The sequence below is a fragment of the Carcharhinus amblyrhynchos genome, chromosome 21 (assembly GCF_965287045.1).
Source record: "Carcharhinus amblyrhynchos chromosome 21, sCarAmb.v2.hapA, whole genome shotgun sequence".
NCBI lineage: Eukaryota > Metazoa > Chordata > Chondrichthyes > Carcharhiniformes > Carcharhinidae > Carcharhinus > Carcharhinus amblyrhynchos.
The window spans coordinates 5725923-5747065 of NC_137344.1; the positions used below are offsets into that span (position 1 = coordinate 5725923).

A 21143-nucleotide genomic window follows, 5' to 3' on the forward strand; every position below is an offset into this window, starting at 1 on the left:
TAGGTGATTGAGTGTTGCAATTCAAGAATCCAGTTGAGGTGACTTTAACAGGTGAATAGTTGGTGTTCCAATTCCAGTGTTGTGTGGTTTGGTGGAGAAGCTTCTATTATCAGCTGCGGTCCTTGCTGACTTCCATAGTCAGAGAGAGAGATTAAGAATATACCTGAAAATGACTTTGCAGGGGTATTATGTGTGTGGTTGCTGGCTTTTAATTCTTGGTCAAAATTTGCAGCACTTGGTCTCACAGAACACACACACACTGACAGACAACCTGGGGCAACTTTTCAGCTGGCTTTTAACCCATTCTTTGCATATTCCATGTGGGTAGGCGAATCCACAAAATCTATCTGGACATTACACAGGATATCTCTTGTCTCCATCGCAGATGGCAATTAGCTTCTGGATATTTTTAGAAGTATCTTGTCTGGCAACCAGGTGGGATTCTATTGTTTCTCAGGGCAATTCTGCAGCAATTCAGCCAATGGCTTGTGTGTTCATTATAAAAACCTCAGGTATTATTTAAAGACCAATACTTCTGGGTGTAATTCAGTGGTTTTTTCTTCATTATTTTGACATCAGTCCCTCAGCATCACTTTTGAAAGTACTGTTACCAATCAATTCCTTCTACACTCCCACCTTTGTTCCCTCAAAAATAAAGGATGCAAACATCAAACTATCTGGCATTCAACTAGTTTAGCTATTTGTCTGCAGATTTGGCTGGACCATGCCAAGCATCATCAATGCCTCCCCTCCTCTGCCAACTCTGCTTTCTCTCCCAAAACATGATGAAATGCAGAGTAATCCTAGGTTCTTTCCTTCACTAATTATTATTGCCTGAAAGTCCACTTACTTTCATGCTCACCTCCAGCCATTAAAGTCAGGAGCTCGTAGACTCCTTTATCACTAAGATTGAGAAAATCCACTCACCTGCTCCGTTGCTGATGAATCCACAGTTTTCTCTAATGTTTCTTCTATTTCCATGCCTACCCTGTTCAAATTCACCTTATTTATGAGACCTACATCCTGCTGTCTCTATCCTACTCCCGCTGAACTGCTGGCCATCTCCCAGTTTTCCATTGCAGGCACCACTGATAGCTGATATAACCCCTGAACTCACTGACTGACCTTTCCTGCTTGTTAACCAATTCATCAAGCTTCAAATTTGCATCAAGTGATTGTTCAAATCATTTTACAGTCTTATACCTCCCTATCTCCCACCATCTATCACTCCTGCAGGCCTCTGGGAACTCTTTTCACAGAATCCCTACAGCGCCAGAAAGAGGCCATTCGGCCCATTGAGTCTGCACTGACTCAATGAAATAGCACCCCCCCAGGCCCTCCTCTCCATCTTCTCCTTGTAGTCCTGTGCATGTAGTATGGCTATTCTCCCTAACTTACACAGCTTTAGATGCTAAGGGGGAATTTAGCATGGCCAATCCACCTAACCCGCGCATCTTTGGAGTGCGGGAGGAAACCGGAGCACCTGGAGGAAACCCACGCAGGCATGGGGAGAATGTGCAAACTCCACACGGAGAGTCACCCAAGGCCAGAAACGAACCTGGGTCCCTGGTGCTGGGAGGTGGCAGTGCTAACCACTGTGCCACCCAGCACCGTCTTCCATGCATCCCTGATTCCTTTTGTTACAATAATGGCAACCATGTGCTCAGCCATCTAGGCTCAAAACTCTGGAATTTCCTTCCAAAATGTTCTGTCTCCTTTTCGTCCTTAAAACCCACCTCTTTCAGTTACTCATCTTATTATCGTCAGTATTTATCTAATCACATTTCAGTGAAGCATCCTGTCTCATTTTTCTGCTTTTCAGATGCTGCACAGATACAAATGAGCATTGTTGCTGAAATATACAGCAGGTCAATCATAGATAGAAAGATACATTAATAGAATATAATGTGGCCACAGGCTACTGTTTTGAGTTTGCACGTCAAATGTGTTTTTTCTTCAGGAACTCCCCCAAATCCATGTGCTTCTTGTCAAATGTGGGAGAAAATGGAATTTGAAGACTGTATTGCATCAATGTGGATAAAACATTTGGCTGATGATAAAATGCATTGCTGCCAAATGTGTAATGGAGAAGAATTCTCAGAAACAGCCAACAAGAGCCCGGATGAGGAGAATAAAATGTGCTGTTACCACAGTCATGGAAGAAGGTTTGTTTGAGTTTTAAAGCTGAATACAGCCATATTCTGCATCACATTCTTTAAGCACACGTTTACTGTTAGTTACAACTCAATATACACCGAGTGGGTAGGAGCACACACTTAAAAGAACACTGGTTGAGGAAAACAGGTGGATTAAAGCCATGTGAACCTCTGCTACTCCACATCTAATTACATACTTTTTTTTTGCAGCTTCAGGGTTTATGCCAGCCTGTTTTCTCCAGCAAGAAGACTTGGGACTGCTTATCTCACTACAGCACCTTTTTTATGTACTTAGCATGGAGAGGTATCACTGCTGGAAAATAGATCATTTCACGCTTTCTGTATTGGCACCATGTACTTTACTGCTAACGTAAAGCTAAGGCTGTGTCATAAATTGAAGAGATGAAGATGGAACTTCCCATTCCAGTGAGTCTCTGATCTTCGCTGCAACTATCTTGGGAGATGTCTAGTGGAGGCTAAGTGTGTGTGTGTACGCTGTGCAGGAGGGGGATACTGAACGGTGCTATTGCTAGTTCAATCTCAACACTAGGTCAATAGCCAAAAGCTTTCCTGACTTCTCACTCAGAACTGGAAAATGGCCTGCAGGATCAGAACAAGGTGAGGAAAAAAGATATATTTGAACAAGCTAGGCGATTTGAAATAGATGCCAATCTATCTCATTTAGTAGTTGGAAGCAGCACTAAGTCAGCAGCTTGCAATGAACAAGTCACCTCAAAAATACAGTGATTCATTTTTTTCACATTTTAAATACAGTTTAGGAAAACGGGAAGCTTTGTTTTGTTGTTTGGGTGGGTAAAGACGTGAAAGCACACCTTCTGCCTCCGCTGGTAAAAAACATTTCAGAGGTAGTTAGATGATTGTGAAAACTTGCACTTGCTAATAAAAACAGAAATAATCCAGCACAAAAGCTTAATAAATTCCTTAGACTCAATAGCAGAAGCTTCACCTGCTGTTTCATTTCAGAGTAGACCTTCTCAGAATTCAGCTCCACCTGTCTCTTGAATTCTTCCAAAGCTGCATCTGCCTTCTGGGCTTGGAGCTTCTGCATCTCAGTCACCTTCATCAGCTGGTCTTCTTTCTCACTAAATAAGCACAAATATTTCAGTAATATACTCTTTATATAAGTACCTTAAGAGTCACAGAATAAACCCAACACTAACCTTTATCTTCACATAATAAAACTCTTGCACAGGTGAGATTCACACCAGAGATGCTACACTCCCAGAGATGTTATCTTTCAGAAAAGGCTCTATCTGCCCAGATGCTGGTATAAGATCCATTGGACTATTCAAGCAAGAACCAGGAAGATTGTCCGGGTATCTTTGCCAACATATCTTTCAACTAATGACCAGAATAAATTGCCTGGGTGTCTATCTCACTGCTGGGTTTCAATACCTCATGTCACATCATCTGACTTCATCTCTATCTCAGCTCATCTGCTGCTGAAACCCTCATTCATTACCTCTAGACTTGACCATCCCAATGCATCCCTGGCTGGTCTCGCACCTTCTATCCTCCTTAGACTTGAGGTCATACAAAACTCTGCTATCCATGTCCTAACTTGCAGCATATCCTATTTCCCTATCATTACTGTGGATACTGACCAACATTAGTTTGCAATCAAATAATGTCTTGATCTTAAAATTTGTATCCTTATTTTCAAATCCCTCCATGGTTTCATGGGTGTTGATTGGTTGGCAAGTTACCTCTGATTGGTTGAGGTGTTAGCACAGACCTGCAGTCTCCCATGCCTTTAATTCAAAAAAGATGCGATGTCTGGACATTTTTTTGTACCTGCAGAGGGAGGGTCCATGCATATGAATACTGTGCCATATTGTGAGCCTTAATGATAATTTTAAATTGGTTTTTAATGTTATTCCTAGCACACACTGGATTGTTCACAAAGTGTTGCCAAGTCACAGAATCACATTTAACATGAAACATTATGCTGAGTTTTACAAGCGTGGGCTGGTTGAATATGACAGTACTCTGTCTACTGGTATAGGCCGGTTGATGTGATCTGCCATCATTGGGATGAATGGCCTACGTATCTGGCCTTTGTTTGCTATAGACAGAGGACAATGACAAGGAGACAGATTTAGGGAATGGATCTCCATTGCATCAGAAATTCCCATTTCCAAGACTCAGAAGTTCAATTTAATGATGGAGGCTGGTACATCTCGAGATGTGAGGTACATTGTCCTCCAGAGGATTGCCAACATACCCCACCAAGAAGGCCAAAGTGAGGGAAACGTCCTGAATGTGCAAAGGATAGTTTGGTCGAGGAGGGATTTCACGTGTGTCAGGGAGGGGAGGCATGGCCGCCCTCCTTACAGGACAGGTACTATGATAAATAAGTAGTGCTGTAGCCACTTACAGGCCCCATGCAGATGAAACAGCCTCTTGTTGATCTCACAAACTAAAGTGAGTTTTGTTCAGGATGGTATGTTTCCAGCGTAAAGTTCAGAAGATATAGGAGCCGAATTAGGCCATTCAGCCCATCGAGTCACTCTGTCATTTGATCATGGCTAATATGCTCTTCATCCCCGTTTTCCTTCCTTCTCCCCATGACCCTTCAACCCATTACCGATTAAAGCTGTCTAACTCCTTCTTAAATTTACTCACTGTCCCAGCATCCACTGCACTTTGGGGCAGCGAATTCCACAGATTCACAATCCAGATTTTGGAGAAGCAGTTTCTCTTTAACTCTGTTTTAAATTTGTTCTCCCTTATCCTAAGACTATGATCTCTTGTCTTAGAATGCCCCACAAGAAAAAGCATCCACTCCACGTCTACTTTATCCATACCCTTTATCATCTTGTATACCTCAATTTGACCTCCCCTCATTCTTCTAAATTCCAGACAGTATAGGCCTAAACTGTTCAATCTCTCTTCATATGACAAACCCCTCATCTCTGGAATCAATTCAGTGAACCTCCTCCGAACTGCCTCCAATGCCACTACATCTTTGCTCAAATGTGGAGATCAAAACAGTGGACAATACTCCAGGTGTGGCCTCACCAATGCCTTGTACAGTAACAATACTTCCTTACCTTCATATTCTATGCCTTTAGTTATAAATGCCAACATTCTATTCACTTTCTTTATTAGCTGCTGTACCTAGGATAAACAAAGGGATTGTGGCCTAAGGATTTTTGAGGCCATTACTTTGTATGTTTGATTGGTACACTGATTGGATGGAGTTGAAGGCAAAGATAGCCAGGGCAATTGTCTTACAATTTTGACTTTGGAAGTTCATGATGGCACAGCAGGCCTTGGAACATGTCCCGATCCACGATTCAGCCAACAATGGTGAGTTCTTATCTCAGTCTGTTTAGTGTTGAGACATTACAACTACCATCACAAGGCACTGTGGTCTCAGGGCTCAGCGGGACTTGCACCTGGGGACATCAGATAAGGACTTAGATCATAGAATAGAATCCCTACATTACAGAAGAGGCAATTTGGCTCATCGAGTCTGTACAGACTACAATCCCACCCAGGCCCTATTTCCGCAACCCCACGCATTTACCCTGCTAATCCCCCGACATGATGGGCAATTTAGCATGGCCAATCAACCTACCCCACAAATCTTTGGACTGTGGGAGGAAACTGGAGCACCTGGAGGAAACCAACATAGACATGGGGAGAATGTGCAAGCTCCACATAGGCAGTGACTCATGACTGGAATTGAACTTGAGACCCTGGCGCTGTGAAGCAACCGTGCTAACCTCTGTGCCACTATGCCGCCCAGGCAGGACTGAATTCAGTTCTACTGGTTCCCATGGATGAATATGACATCCCTCAATATTATCACACAATCATAAATATCATTAGAGGAGCGCTCTGAACAACCACAGGTGCCTTTCAGTCATCCCTATATTTTACACAAAGTGCAATTCCCCCTCTGAATGGCATCATTTACAGGAGCAAGAGGAAGCACCAACCATTCCCAGCAACTGGCTGTATTACAGAAAGACAGGATATCACCAAAGCTCAATGCAGACTAGAGTGGCTCTGCTGTAACAAATGGTCAGTGAGAGGAAATCAATGAGTAATTCAAAGGGTATGTACAGCAAAGCGTAAACATCTAAACTGGATTCTTCATTCATGACAGCACCTTTGAAGTCGGCTTTTGCAATCTTTAATAAGAAATTAATTTGCACACTTCCACTTCTCTAGATTCCTTCCTTTGTCTGACTGTCTGATTTTCCTTTGAAACGTCTTTTCTGCAGGGAATGGGAATGCTGCTTTGATACATTTTAAATGTAAGTGCTGCTGGCTCTAACAGTACTGCTGTTGATGTGCCATGTATTCAAATTCAAAAAGTGAGAGCAAATGCTCAGTAGGTCAGACCTGAGGAAGGCAAGTTTATGGGGAAGGTTAGGTGGTTGTGTGCATCTTTTCTTGCCTATACATTTGTAAGGGTCTTAAACCTACAAGATTGAGTGACTGACTTCCGTTCCCCCCTCATTACTGTCAGACCTGCTGAGTTTTCCCAGCTTGTATTCTTTTCATTTTTGACTTCCAGCTTCTGCAGTATTTTGCATTTTATTCAAATTCAAACATTGCTACTATAACTTCAAACAGCTAGGACGTACACAGTGTTGACGTTCATGCTTCTGAGTTTTTTAGACATAGTACAAATGTAGTGCTCACTAACATTCCGTCAATGACTCAAGGAATGCTGCAGTACATTAAACCCTGTATGATAGAATACTGGTCTGTAACTACACAGTGAGCTCCTGGATTCAACCGTGGGAGTTTATTCAAGTGGGTTTCGCCACTGGAAGAAAATCCAACACTGTTAATTCCAATTTAATGAGAATTTTATACTTGCATAGTGTAGCAGTGGAGAAACCCTGCCACTAAGTACTCAACTTTGTTATCTTTTCCTGGAAAGCAAGGAAAAGAGGAAGCAATATAGCACTTCGGCTTGGTCAACACCCCACAGCAATCAAATCATGAATTGAGGCAAAAGAGCAATAACTATGCAAAGGACTAAAGGTGACGGAAGGCCATATTCTAACTTCCCTGGAGATACAAAGAGCCCGCAAGCAAACCCCACTATATATCAAACTATGACGTAAATGAATGTTACAAGGTCTACATACGCAGCAATGGCTAATGAAAATATTAAAAATTTTGGACAGTTATTTTTCAATCTTCAACTTTCTTCAGTGTTTGATCTTTTGATTCACCGTTTCGACTTACGCCCTTGATTTGAGGAAAATCTGGATATCAATGCAGAAGCTGCTTGGCAGTGGAATGCTGACCAAAGCGTAATGTGGTGTCACAGCGCTGATTGTACAACAGTTTTAGCTAACAACAGAGGCACACTTTACATGAAAACATTTTCCACTGTTTTACCAAAATATCAGTTCAAAATTTAACAAAGATATTCTGGCTGAGAAATGAGACATTGAGATATGAGATGCCATTAGGAAGGCAGGAATTATTACACCTCAGGCTGAAATAACAATTATTACATCAGATTGTCTTGTCTGGGTTAATCATAGAATCCCAACAGTGCAGAAGGCGGCCATTCAGCCCTTTGGGTCTGTACCGACAATAATGCCACCCAATCCCCATAACACCAGGTATTTACCCTGCTAATCGCACTGACATTAAAGAGCAATTTAGCACAGCCAATCTGCCTAATCTGCACATTTCTGGATTGTGGGAGGAAACTGGAGCACCCGAAGGACACCCACGCAGACATGGAGAAAACATGCAAATTCCATACCGATAGTCACCAGACGTTGGGAATTGAACCCATGTCCCTGGGGGTCTGCTGTGAGGCGACAGTACTAACCACTGTGCCGCCCTGTTAAATTCAATTCCATTGCTCTCTAGGTTTCAGTAACTCATCCAAACTACTTTCATCACAAGTTATGGCAATAAGATTTGGAACAAAATCAAAACTGTGTATCTAAACTTTATTCTTGTTTTGCTATTTTTAATTGGACTTCTGTGGAACTACAAAATGACTGCAAGAGGTCACATGACTCAAGACTGACCATCCCATCTGTTCTGGGAGAAAGCAATAGAAATTAGAAGATTCAATCTTACAGAATCTCACATTCCATTGTATGGTCACATTATAATCACAAAACTAGATGACTGACAGACAAACAGTCAGGCCAATCACATCAAAACTTGGTGTACTTGAAGAAGTGTTAACAGCCAGCGTTTCACTCATAAGGGAAACAATTGATTTTGACCAGTAGCACAGAACCTGCTTGTGAGGCTGCAATTAAGTAATTAATGGACCATTTCACATGAGTGCATGCTTCCAGCCTTTTGGGTCTATTCTATATCTATTTCTAACCTGATAGCTCAGATTGTTGATTTAGCAGCAGCCGGAAAGAACTCCAGAAGCTCCCAGCTGACCAAGCCACTATGTCTCATCTCCTCGAAGCTTGTTTGATGTTAACAGTCTCTGATCATTACCAGTCTAAGCACAGAAAACACACAGTGCTGCATAGCCCTTCGCTTCAAAGGTTTCCATGTTGCTGTCTCCGACTGAAAACTCATCTGGACTGGACTCCATCACAAAGGAAACACCCTCTAGACTTTCATTCCTTGGACAGTAGAAATCATATGAACTAATATTCATTTCTGTGGTACTATTATAGTTGTTGTCCATAATTGTAAATCTTCCTCTTTTCTATCCTGTTTTACTGTATATAAGTGTGTCTTTAGAATCCATAGGATCCCACAGTGCAGAGGGAAGCCATTCGGCCCATTGTGTCTGCACCAACCACAATCCCACCCAGGCCATATCCCCATTGCCCTATGCATTTACCCTAGCAAGTCCCCCTGACGCTAAGGGGCAATTTAGCATGGCCAATCCACCTAACCGCACATCTTTGGACTGAGGGAAGAAACCGGAGTATCTGAAAGAAACCCACAAAGACACAGGGTGAATGTGCAAACTCCACACAGAAAGTGGCGTAAGCCAGGAATTGAACCTCGGTCCCTGGTGCTGTGAGGCAGCAGTGCTAACCACTGTGCCACCATGCCATCCCTGCCTTTGTGAAGTTGAAAACACTACCCCCTGCCCCCCTGGAGTCTGCTGTGAGTTATTATTAAATTGAATCACAGAAATTGAGGGTTTGGGTAAACATGCCAGGGTCAACTATTTAAGAAAATCAAAAAACATCCCTGCTTATGGACATTCACGGAGAGGCAATTGAGGCAATATTTCTCTCTTCTGTCGGTAACACATACTATCAGTTCTTATTGTGATTATTCTTCTTTCTAACGCATTGCAATTTGAAAAGGACAGATAATGGAAAACGCTCCTTTCTGCCTTCTCCTGAAGGCATCAATTCTTGCCAGGTATAATTCCACAAGTGATGAAATACCTCTGACACTTCATTCAAACAGATAATCAGTATGTACCATCTTAACCAAGGGGTTTAAAGGGAGAATTACAGCTGAGCTTGATCTTATTCTCATTCACCACAGCTCTGGGTGATTCACTCACCACCATTCTTCGTTTCTGGGCAATTGCTGCATTCTAGCTGCCAATGTTAGGCTAATTCTGCACACCATGAAATAAAACTGGTCTAACTCAGGACTACACAGTCATGCCTTGTTCCATGAGGCTATTGGGAAGGCTGTCATTCCCTGTTTTACAAAATCACGAATACTACAGTGCAGAGGAGGCCCTTCGGCCCACTGAGTCTGCATCTGCCCATCTAATCCCACTTGCCAGCACCTGGCCTAAAGCCTTGAATGTTATGGTGTGCCAAGTACTCATAAGAACGTAAGAAGTAGGAGCAGGAGTAGGCCATCTAGCCCTTCGAGCCTGCCCTGCCATTCAATAAGATCGTGGCTGATCTGAAGTGGCTCAGTTCCACTTTCCCGCTTTGTCCCCATAACTCTTAATTCCCTTGCCTACCAAAAACCTATCTACCCGTGACTTAAATATATTTAGCGAGGTAGCCTCCACCACTTCAACGGGCACAGAATTCCAGAGATTCACCACCCTTTGAATGAAGAAGTTCCTCCTCAACTCCGTCCTAAACTGCCCCCCTCTTATCTTGAGGCTGTGCCCTCTAGTCCTGCTGTCCTTTCTGAGCAGGAAGAATCTCTCTACCTCTATCCTATCCATCCCCTTCATTATCTTATACGTCTCAATAAGATCCCCCCTCATCCTTCTAAACTCCAATGAGTACAGACCCAATCTATTTAGTCTCTCTTCATAGTCCAACCCCCTCATCTCCAGTATCAGCCTAGTGAACCTCCTCTGCACTCCCTCCAAGGCCAAAATATCCTTGCCCAAGTGCGGCGACCAAAACTGCACACAGTACTCCAGCTGCGGCCTCACCAGTGCCCTGTACAGTTGTAGCAAGACCTCCCTGCTTTTATATTCAATCCCCCTCACTATAAAGACCAGCATCCCATTTGCCTTCTTGATCACCTGCTGCACCTGCAGACTGGGTTTTTGCGACTCATGCACAAGGACCCCCAGGTCCCTCTGCACCATAGCATGCTGCAGCTTTTCGCCCTTTAAATAGTAATCCCTCCTACTATTATTCCTGCCAAAGTGGATAACCTCACACTTGCTAACATTGTACTCCATCTGCCAGGTCCTCGCCCACTCGCTCAGCCTATCTAGATTCCTCTGCAGATTTTCCACACCCTCCGCACAATTTGCTTTTCCACTCATCTTTGTGTCATCAGCAAATTTCGACACCCTACACTCAGCCCCCTCCTCCAGATCATCTATATAAATGGTAAATAGCTGAGGCCCCAGCACCGATCCCTGCGGCACTTCACTAGTTACCAACCGCCAATCCGAATAGCACCCATTGATACCAACTCTCTGCCTCCTATTAGACATGATGTGGGTATGCCGGCATTGGACTGGCGTAAACACAGTAAAAAGTCTGACAACACCTGGTTTTAATCCAACCGATTTATTTGATAATAGACTCACAAGCTTTCGGGTTAGTTGCTCCTATTAGACAACCAATCCTCTATCCACGCTAGCACCTTACCCACAACTCCATGCCCCCTAACCTTCTGAAGCAACCTTTTGTGCTTCCAGGTACTTTTTAAAGGATGTGAGGCATCCCGCCTCCTCCACTCTCCCAGGCAGCGCATTCCAGACTGTCACCACCTTGTATGTAAAAAGCTTTTTCCTAAAATCGCCCCTAAAACCTCCCACTCCTCAATTTTAACTTGTGTCCCCTCGTAATTGACCCTTCAATTAAGGGGAACAGCTGCTCCCTATCCTCTCTGTCCATGCCCCTCATAATCCTGAACACCTCAATTAGGTCATCCCTCAGTCCTCTCTGCTTCAGAGAAAACAACCCATGCCTATCGAACCTCTCTTCATAACTTACATATTCCATCCCAGGCAACATTCTGGTGAATCTCCTCTGCAACCCTTCCAATGCGATTGCATCCTTCTGATAATGTGGTGAGCAGAGCTGCACACAATACTCCAGCTGCGGCCTCATCATCTTTAAAAAACTGACACAGTAAGTTGTTACTTATGCATATGTGATCCATGATACTGCACAGTCATTGTGAAAGCAATGCAGCATGCTTTTGAGACAAAGGTCCATGGTGAGTTTATCCATTGAGATAATTAAACATTTGTAGCTATACAGGCATACTATTCCCCATTGTGCCCTTTCTTCCAATAACCCAATATGTGATAACAAAAAGTGGACACTAATGAAATCATGCTAAAAATAATTGAGGTATTAACTTATTGATGAGAGAGTGTTCCTGGCCAGATGCACATCAGCCAATTATGTACAAATACATGTGTATTATTGGCAGCACATGATTGAGCCACCCTGTATCTTGCAATGAGTATGTTTGGCTAAAACATAGTACAGCAATTTCAAGATGCACCTTTATTGGCAGTGACTGTAACTGGAAAATAAAGTCATTTAAACAAAGCTGGCTGCTGCACCAACTTGGCACAGCTCCATAAGCAGTAGGCAGCATATCTGCAGTTTAAGGATCTGCACCAATTTTTCTTTATAGGCTTGAAATGTGTTGCTGGCCACCTTTTATCCCTTCCTAGTGCAGAATGCTTTGTGGTCATAAAAGGAATATTTGATCAGAAGCAGGTTATTTAGTCCCTTGAGTTTGTTCTGTTATTCACTAAAATCATGTTTTTTCTGTGGTCTAACTCCACAGACCTGCTTTTTACCCAAATCCCTTAATATCTTTGGTTAACAATCTTTAATTTAAAATTAAATAAATAGGCTAACATCAATTGCTTGCAGAAAGACTTTAAACTTTTACCACAATTTGTGAGAAGTGTTTCCTAACTTCATCTGTAATGTACCTTATCATGGCATCAATCCATCTCCGGTGCTTCATACACTGAATTACATTTGGTGTACCACAGTTGTTATTATGTCATTAAAGGCAGTAGCAATGTCACACAGCAAACAGATGGACATATGAACTAGGAGCAGGAATAGGCCATTCAGCCCCTTGAGCCTGCTCTGCCATTCAATAAGATGGAGGCTGATCTGAGTGCAACCTCAACTCCACATTCTCACCTACTCTGATAACCTTATCTACCTCTTTAAAAATATTCCAAACCTCTGCTTCCAGCGTCTTTTGAGGAAGAAAATTCCAAAATCCCATGACCCTCAGAGAAAAACATTCTCCTTCTCTCTAAATGGGAGGCCCCTTATTTTTAAACACTGACACCATGCTCTGGATTCTCCCACAACAGTCAACATCCTTTCCACATCCAAGACCACTAGCATCTTGTATGTTTTAATCAAGTCACCTCTTACTCTTCTGAACTCCAATGGGTAGAAGCTTAGCCTCTCCAACCCTTTCTCATAAGACAACCCACCCCTTCCAAGCATTTTTCTGGTAAACATTCTCTGTACTTCTAATGTTTACATCCTTCCTTAAATAAGGAGACCAATGCTGTACCAGATGTGGTTTCACCAATGCCATGTCTAGCTGAAGCTTTTCCCACAACTCACCTCACAATAAACAATAATATTCTATTAGCTTTCCTATTTACTTGCTGTATGTTTACATTAGCCTTTTGTGATTCATGCATTAGAATATCCAAATCACTCTAAATCTCAGAGCTCTGTAATCTCTTACCATTTAGACAATATGCTCCTTTTCATTCTTCCTGCCAAAATAGACATTTCACATTTTCCTACATTATACTCCATTTCCTAGATCTTTGCTCACTCAATCAACCTATCCCGATCCCTCTTTATGTCCTCCTCACAACTTACTTTCCTATTTTTGTACCATCAGAAAATGTAGCAACTATATTTTCAATCCCTTCATCCAAGTTATGTATAAAGGGCCGCTTTGACAAAGGGTCATCTGGACTCGAAACGTCAACTCTTTTCTCTCCTTATAGATGCCACCAGACCTGCCGAGCTTTTCCAGCATTTTCTCTTTTGGTTATGTAAATTGTAAAAGGTTGAGGCTCCAGCACTGATTCCTGTGGCAGACCACTTGTTACGTCTTACCAAGCACAAAATGGCCCATGTTTCCTGAAGCAAGCCAAAGCATGACAACATGATGAGTTAGCCTTCGGAAAATGGATGACTCTCTGGCAGACCCCTATCACAGCAGTTCAGCTGAGCACTGGCAGGTTTTGCTGGGAGTATGACGATAACATACTCTACAATGTTTCCTCTTCTTGAGCAGGAATACTTTTCCACAGCACAATGAACAGATTTGGGAGTTTAGCAGAGTAGAGAAATTCAACATAAGAAATAGGAGCAGAGTTGGCCATTCAGCTCTTCGAGTCCACTCAAAGACAAAGACAAAGACAAAGAACAATACAGCAAAGGAACAGGCCCTTTGGCTCTCCAAGCCTGCACCGATCATGTGTTCCTAACTAGACCACCCATTTGTATCCCTCTATTCCCAATCTGTTCATGTGGCTATCTAGATAAATGATCCTAGCAAGTCTGCCTCAACCACCTTGCTTAGTAGTGCATTCCAGGCCCCCACCATGCTTTGTGTAAACAATGTCCCCCATATATCTGTATTGAACGTTGCCCTCCTTACCTTGAACTTGTGACCCCTTGTGTTTGTCATTTCTGACCTAGGAAAAAGCTTCCAACTGTTCATCCTATCTATGCCCTTCATAATTTTATAAACTTCTATTAGGTGGCCCCTCAACCTCTGTCTTTCCAGGGAGAACAAACCTAGTTTACTCAATCTCACCTCATTGCTAAATTAGGTGAGCTAAATTGAGATCATGGCTGATTTTCTACTTAGAACATAAGAACATAAGAAATAGGAGCAGGAGTAGGCCATCTAGCCCTTCGAGCCTGCCCCGCCATTCAATAAGATCATGGCTGATCTGTCGTGGCTCAGTTCCACCTTCCCGCCCTCTCCCCATAACCCTTAATCCCCTCTCTTATCAAAAACCCATCAACCCGCGTCTTAAAAATATTTAGCGAGGTAGCCTCCACCACTTCAATGGGCAGAGAATTCCAGAGATTCACCACCCTTTGAGTGAAGAAGTTCCTCCTCAACTCCGTTCTAAACCGCCCCCCCTTTATCTTGAGGCTGTGCCCCCTAGTCCTACTGTCTTTTTTGAGCGGGAAGAGTCTCTCCACCTCTATCCTATCCATCCCATTCATCATCTTATACATCTCAATGAGATCTCCCCTCATTCTTCTAAACTCTAACGAGTACAAGCCTAGTTTATTCAGCCTGTCCTCATAGCTCAACCCCCTCAACTCCGGTATCAGCCTAGTAAACCTCCTCTGCACTCCCTCCAAGGCCAAAATATCTTTGCGCAGGTGCGGCGCCCAAAACTGCACACAGTACTCCAGCTGCGGCCTCACCAATGCCCTATACAGCTGCAGCAAAACCTCCCTACTTTTATATTCAATCCCCCTTGCTATGAAGGCCAGCATCCCATTCGCCTTCCTGACCACATGCTGCACCTGCAAGCTGGGTTTTTGCGACTCATGCACAAGGACCCCGAGGTCCCTCTGCACCGTCGCCAGCTGCAGTCTTTCGCCACGTAAGTAATAGTCCTTCCTACCATTATTCCTACCAAAGTGGACCACCTCACACTTGCCAACATTAAATTCCATTTGCCATTTCCTGGCCCATTCGCCCAGCCTATCTAGATCCTTCTGCAGACTCTCCACACCCTCCGCACAATTTGCCGTTCCACCAATCTTGGTGTCATCAGCAAATTTCGACACCCTACACTCGGTTCCCTCCTCCAGATCATCTATATAAATGGTAAAAAGCTGAGGCCCCAGCACCGACCCCTGGGGCACTCCACTAGTCACCATCCGCCAATCCGAATAGCACCCGTTGACCCCCACTCTCTGCCTCCTATTTGACAACCAATCCTCTATCCACGCTAACACCCTACCCCCAACTCCATGTCCCTCGACCTTCTGCAATAACCTCTTGTGAGGTACTTTGTCAAACGCCTTCTGAAAATCCAGAAAGACCACATCCACCGGCTCTCCTCTATCCACCGCCCTAGACACATCCTCATAGAACTCCAGTAAATTTGTCAGACAACACCATTCTTCATACTTCAACACACCATACTTCAACACCATTTTCCTGTATCTCATGATGTTTTTTAATATGTAGATATCTACCAATCTTAGTCTTGATCACAATCAACAATTGACCCCCCACAGCCCTATGGGCAGAGAATTCCAAAGATTCATCCTCCTCTGAGTGAAACAATTCCTCCACACCTCAGCCAGTAATAGACTGCCCCTTAATCTGAGATTGTATCCCCTGGTTCCAGATCACCTAGTCGGGGAAATATCCTTCTCGCATCTAACCTGTCGAGCCTTGCTCTCAGTCTTCCGGAGGGGCCAACATGACTGTTCCCCGTTCATAGGGAGCAGGTGGTTTCCTTGCCAGAGAGGACCTCTCCCGGCGAGGTCATAAAGGCAAACGAATTTGGACAATTCAGCACCGAGCTCGCTAATAACATTTAAATCAGCATCTCAATACATTAACATAACTTATTCAGCCTCTCACCCATTTCTGGCAAGAGGCTGCTCTTGCCAGAATTCCGGCTCTCATAAGATTGGGAGAGCCATGAAACTGAGTGTGATCCTGAGTTCTTGGCTCTTGCACAATTTTACCAGCTTGCGCTGCCCATCGATGGGAGGGGCAAGCTGGTAAAATCCTGGCCAGTGCTCCAAGTCCAAATGACTCTTCCACAGGACATTTTCTGTTATATATCAGATTTCTAGCATCTGTAGCATTTTGCTTTTAAATAATACATCTACAATAATACAACTATCTCCCATCAACTGGAGATAGTTGATGGGCGACTATCTCCAAGTCAAAAAGTCATGGGATTGCATCTTGCTTCAGGATTCAATGATGTTCTAGGCTGAGACTGCAGGACAATACTGAGCAGGTGATGAAAGGTCAAAGGGTCTGCCTTTCAGATGAGAAACCAAATCAAGGTTCCATTCCTTTGATTCGAGTCAGCATTAATGATCACATCACTATTAAAAGAGAAGTCAACTCCATCCTGGGCAACACTCTTCCCTCAGCCTCATCACATTAGTTGTTCATATATCTCAACCGACTGTGAGAGATCCAGTTGTGCATAAACATTATCTTAGTCACAACATTTCAAAATAATTAGTCATAATGCGAACAACTTTGCAGAGATTTTTGAGAGGTGTGAGAAGTGTAATACACGTTGAAAGTTTATTTATTAGTGCCACAAGTAGACTTACATTAACACTGCACTGAAGTTACTGTGAAAATCCCCTAGTTGCCATACTCTGCCACCTGTTCGGGTACACTGAGGGAGAATTTAGCCAAATACACCTAACCAGCGCGCCTTTTGGACTGGGGAGAAAGCTGGAGACCCGGAGGAAACCCACACAGATACAGAGAGAATGTGCAGTTTCCGTACAGACGGTGTCCCAAGCCAGAAATGGAACCCGGGTCCCTGGTGCTGTGAGTCAGCAGTGCTAACTACTGTGGCATGCTGCCTGTATAAGCCCTAGCAAATAAAAATAAGACCAGAAAATGCCGGAAATAGTACACAGGTCAGTCAGCATCTGAAATAGGAAGAAAGGTAATTGGTTCAGGTGGAACCCACAATACAATCCAAACCACTGATTTTTCAGTAATTGAGCACCCCATAAACCCCATTAATATATCATTATAGGCTGTCTTGGCTCAGACTCATTAATCATCTTTCAAATACTTCCACTGCTCAATCTTAAGAAATGGATCATTTGGTGTTCATGATGGAAAGTCACAAAAGCGCTGCTCCAAAAACTCGTGCTGCCAAATAAACCTGTTGGACTTAAACTTACTGTGCCTACCCCAGTCCAACACAGGCAACTCCACATCATCACAAATAGCAGAAAGAGAGCTAAAAGGATTGAATTTCGAGAGAGGAAGAAGAGGGCAAGAGGAAAGCAAGATGTTAAAAATTGGTGGAAATAAACGGGAAAGGGTTTTTGGTAATCAGCAAAGCTGCCAAAGCCATGCTCCCAACCCTACTCTTTCTCTTCCAGATGCTCATTGAGGTGTTCGATATTGGTATCATTTCCTGAAGTTAGCATCACATTCCTGTGGATGTTCTGAACGAGCTTCACCATTGTGCTTCAAGATGGCACCAGGACGACCTAGTAATTAACTGCTAGCCACTTATTATTCTGCTCTCTCATACCCTGCAAGCAATGCTACAAATAGCCCCATAATCAAGCTAATTATAAAAGACCAAAAAGAACTTGCTATCAAACATTCATGATGTTTTATGTTTTTTTAATCAAAGCTGCAGAATCTTACATCTATTACAAGAGCAAACATTAAATTCACTCCCCAAGGTCTTATTTGACCAGGTTTTGTCTTTCCCCTTGTGAATTTTTTTGTGCCTATGAAGTATGGGGTGCAGTACTGGGGATTGGAACACTGTCAGTAGTAAGCACTCAGGTCAGGCGCATCTCAGTATTTCTCTTCACTACACTCTGATAAAGTCACTCATGTCTAATGTCAGAATAGAATTTCTTCTACACCCAATGTAATGTTTTTCTATTGCTTATACAAACTCGTGTTAAACTGCCAAGTTCAGGTGAAAGTAAAGGAAAGCTGAAGTTGTCATGTCCACTGGAAATGAGTTGAGACTGCTCAGATTTAGCAGGCAGAGAGGATTTAAAATCATTGAATGCCTACAGAGCAGGAGGAGGCCATTCAGCCCATCGAGTCTGCACCAACTCTATGACAGAGTATCTCACCCAGGCCCTTTCCCCCACCGTATCCCTGTAACCCCACAGCTAATAACCCTAACCTTTGGACACTAAGGGGCAATTCAGCATGGCCAATCCTCCTGCGCTGCACATCTTCACTTTGAATCCAGGTTGCAGAGTTGCAGGCTGGAATTTTAGCAGCTCCTTGAGAAATGGGCTGGGAGGTAGAGGCAGTGGCAAAACGGTGGCAAAGACTCAGGAAGGATGTCTGATGTTTCCTGGCATCCCAAGATATTTCCAAAGATGGGAATGGCAATGCAGTCTGACAACCTGTGGCAGACAGTCTATTAATGGCCATTTTAGCATGGTACTGGAATTTTCCCAGCATCAGAACAACCTCCTGTTGCATTGGGAAAACACCAGGTACATCAAGATGACCTTCAGGTGTCTTCCTGTGGAGGTTGGGGCACATGGAACACCTCAGCAGCAATGGACATCCTTGAAATTATAATAGCCTTACTCGAGAATTCACTTCTCCAATCAGCAGGGGCAGACTACCTGGTCCAGCTCATTCAAAAAAATCTGAACTGGCCTTTCAAGGGTGTCTCAACATGCAGAGCTTCAGCTGCTCTGACTGAAGGGGTAGGTCACCATCCCTAATTAGTCAATGGGAGGTGGACACTTGTTTGGTCACTGCCAGTAAAATCCCTGCCACAGTTTTGCTGTCCATCTGCACAGGTTCAGTCCTGGCAGCAGGACTCACAGCAGGCCGGTAATGCCAAGATCCCAAGAACCTTCCAACACAAAGTTCCTTACCCCAGCAGGCTTTCAATGTAGAATGTGCTAAACAGCTGCACTAAGTGGATTTACCACAGAATTGCTACTTCTGACAAAAAAACTTCATAAAGGCACTGGGAGGAATTTTCCCATCCCGCCCACCACGGCAGACCACACAAAGGTCCATTGACCTCGGGCGGAGTTCTCTAGTTTTGGTGCGAACACAGCCGGAAAATCCCACCATTGATCTATTAAGTCAGATACATAACCAGGAGAGTTGGAGGGAGCATCTAATTAATGGCTGTGATAGTTTATACATAAAATAATACCTTTGAATTAACAGCAAGGTGGTAATCTAACAGAGTACAGAGGATATCCTGAATTGCACAGCAAAGCTTGGCTAATTTATAATAAACCACTGGAACCCCATAATTAGATTGCAGATCAGAAATTCTCTCGAACACTGGAGAGGATTGCAATTTCCTGTACAAGAGAGTGATAAAACACTAGACTTAAATTCCCATGGCACCTGCTAGTAGACGCCATGTATAGAAAATAGTAGGTCTGCTTTTGTTGGGTGACATTCACACTTGATTAGCAACTGTAGATTCATCACTGCAGGTTTTGGGGAAATTATTTGCAGTTGATTTTCAAGAATTTGTGCCGTTTACATACCTGGGAGTGATTACAAGGCATTGATCTCATCAAGAATTTCAGATTATAATCCGCAACAGGAAGGATGGCGAGGTTTGTAATTATTAACCGATGCAATCCAGGATATCATTCAATGATTGATTTTTTAATGTCCTCTGTCACAGGTTGCTGTAAATATTGACTACTCTCTACCATGAATATACAGACTCTCCCCCAGTTCCTACAACATCAAGCTGCCTTCAAAGTAACAGAATATAAGCAGGCTCTGTAGCGTGCTTGCGAACAGGTCAACAGTCTGCATCACACATCACAATCTTGCACTGTGATAAAATCCCAAGTATGAGAAGCTCAGCCTGATTTTTCTTTAGACGGTGAAAGTTGTCATTAATTCTTCCTCACTTCATATTATTTCCAAGCTCTGGTACCTTCACACATACACTGACAGTAAAGTTCAAATAAACCCCAGTTAAAGCTCTCATACCAAAGAACATCCTCCTTATCTCTAAAAAAACAGCTGCAACTAGTTTTGAGGATAATAAACTATCACATCAGGCAACAGCTGGCATCCCAACAAGTTGTACTGTGGGTGAAAGTGAAATAGTTCAAATCCTGTATCTTAGTTACTTGTCACATAAAACTTTTTTTGGGGTCAAGTGTGAAACAAACATGCCCCTGCATCTGTAACTGTGGGAACCATTAGTTCAGCTTAGATCATGGGCAACCAAAATGTGAAGACTATAACACCTAATTCATTCCATTAGTTCATTGTGATAACCTCCCTCCAAATCTAGTGGAAAAAAGCTCATTCCTCTTCTGATAATGTTGGCCAGCTGACCCAGGGACTAAAACACCAGCTTAGACTCTCACAACATTGGAGGAGGCCATTTGGCCCCTTGTGTCTATCTCAGCTCCCTGGAAGAGCTACCAATCAGCCATACTGTATTCCTCTGATGCATCCCCACAATGCTGATTTTTTTCCTTTTTAAATATATATTCAATTTCACATATACAATACCATTTTGAAAGTTATTATTGAATCATCAATCTTTTTTCTTGCCAATTATCTTAAGTCTGTCTCCTATGATCTCTGACCCTGCTGTCAGTCCAAAAAGCTTCTTCATATCCAGGCTATCAAATGCCTCATAAGAGTGGCCAACTTAAAATGCTAAGCAAGTATGGCTCCAGGGGTACCTAAAAAGCACTCCTGTAGGTTCAGCTCAGTGTTGGCTGGAGAGGCTTACGCTAGAGTGAACTGGTGACAGAGGGTGGAATTTTCCTAAAAAACAGCAATTGTCAGGTTCAGACTGAAAATCGGTGTGCTTCTCCCCAGAAACACAGCAAGGTTTTC

General features: G+C 43.2%; 1 protein-coding gene across 2 annotated transcripts in view; it reads right to left on the reverse strand.

Moving 5' to 3' along the window:
• Positions 1 to 21143, reverse strand: part of cep112 (centrosomal protein 112) — a 468252-nt gene that overhangs the window by 198369 nt on the left and 248740 nt on the right. For both annotated transcript variants that reach the window (XM_080209170.1, XM_080209169.1), the window contains one exon: positions 3124 to 3259. In XM_080209170.1, coding sequence (XP_080065296.1) covers positions 3124 to 3259 — 136 coding nt within the window. The remainder of the gene's footprint in view (positions 1 to 3123; positions 3260 to 21143) is intronic.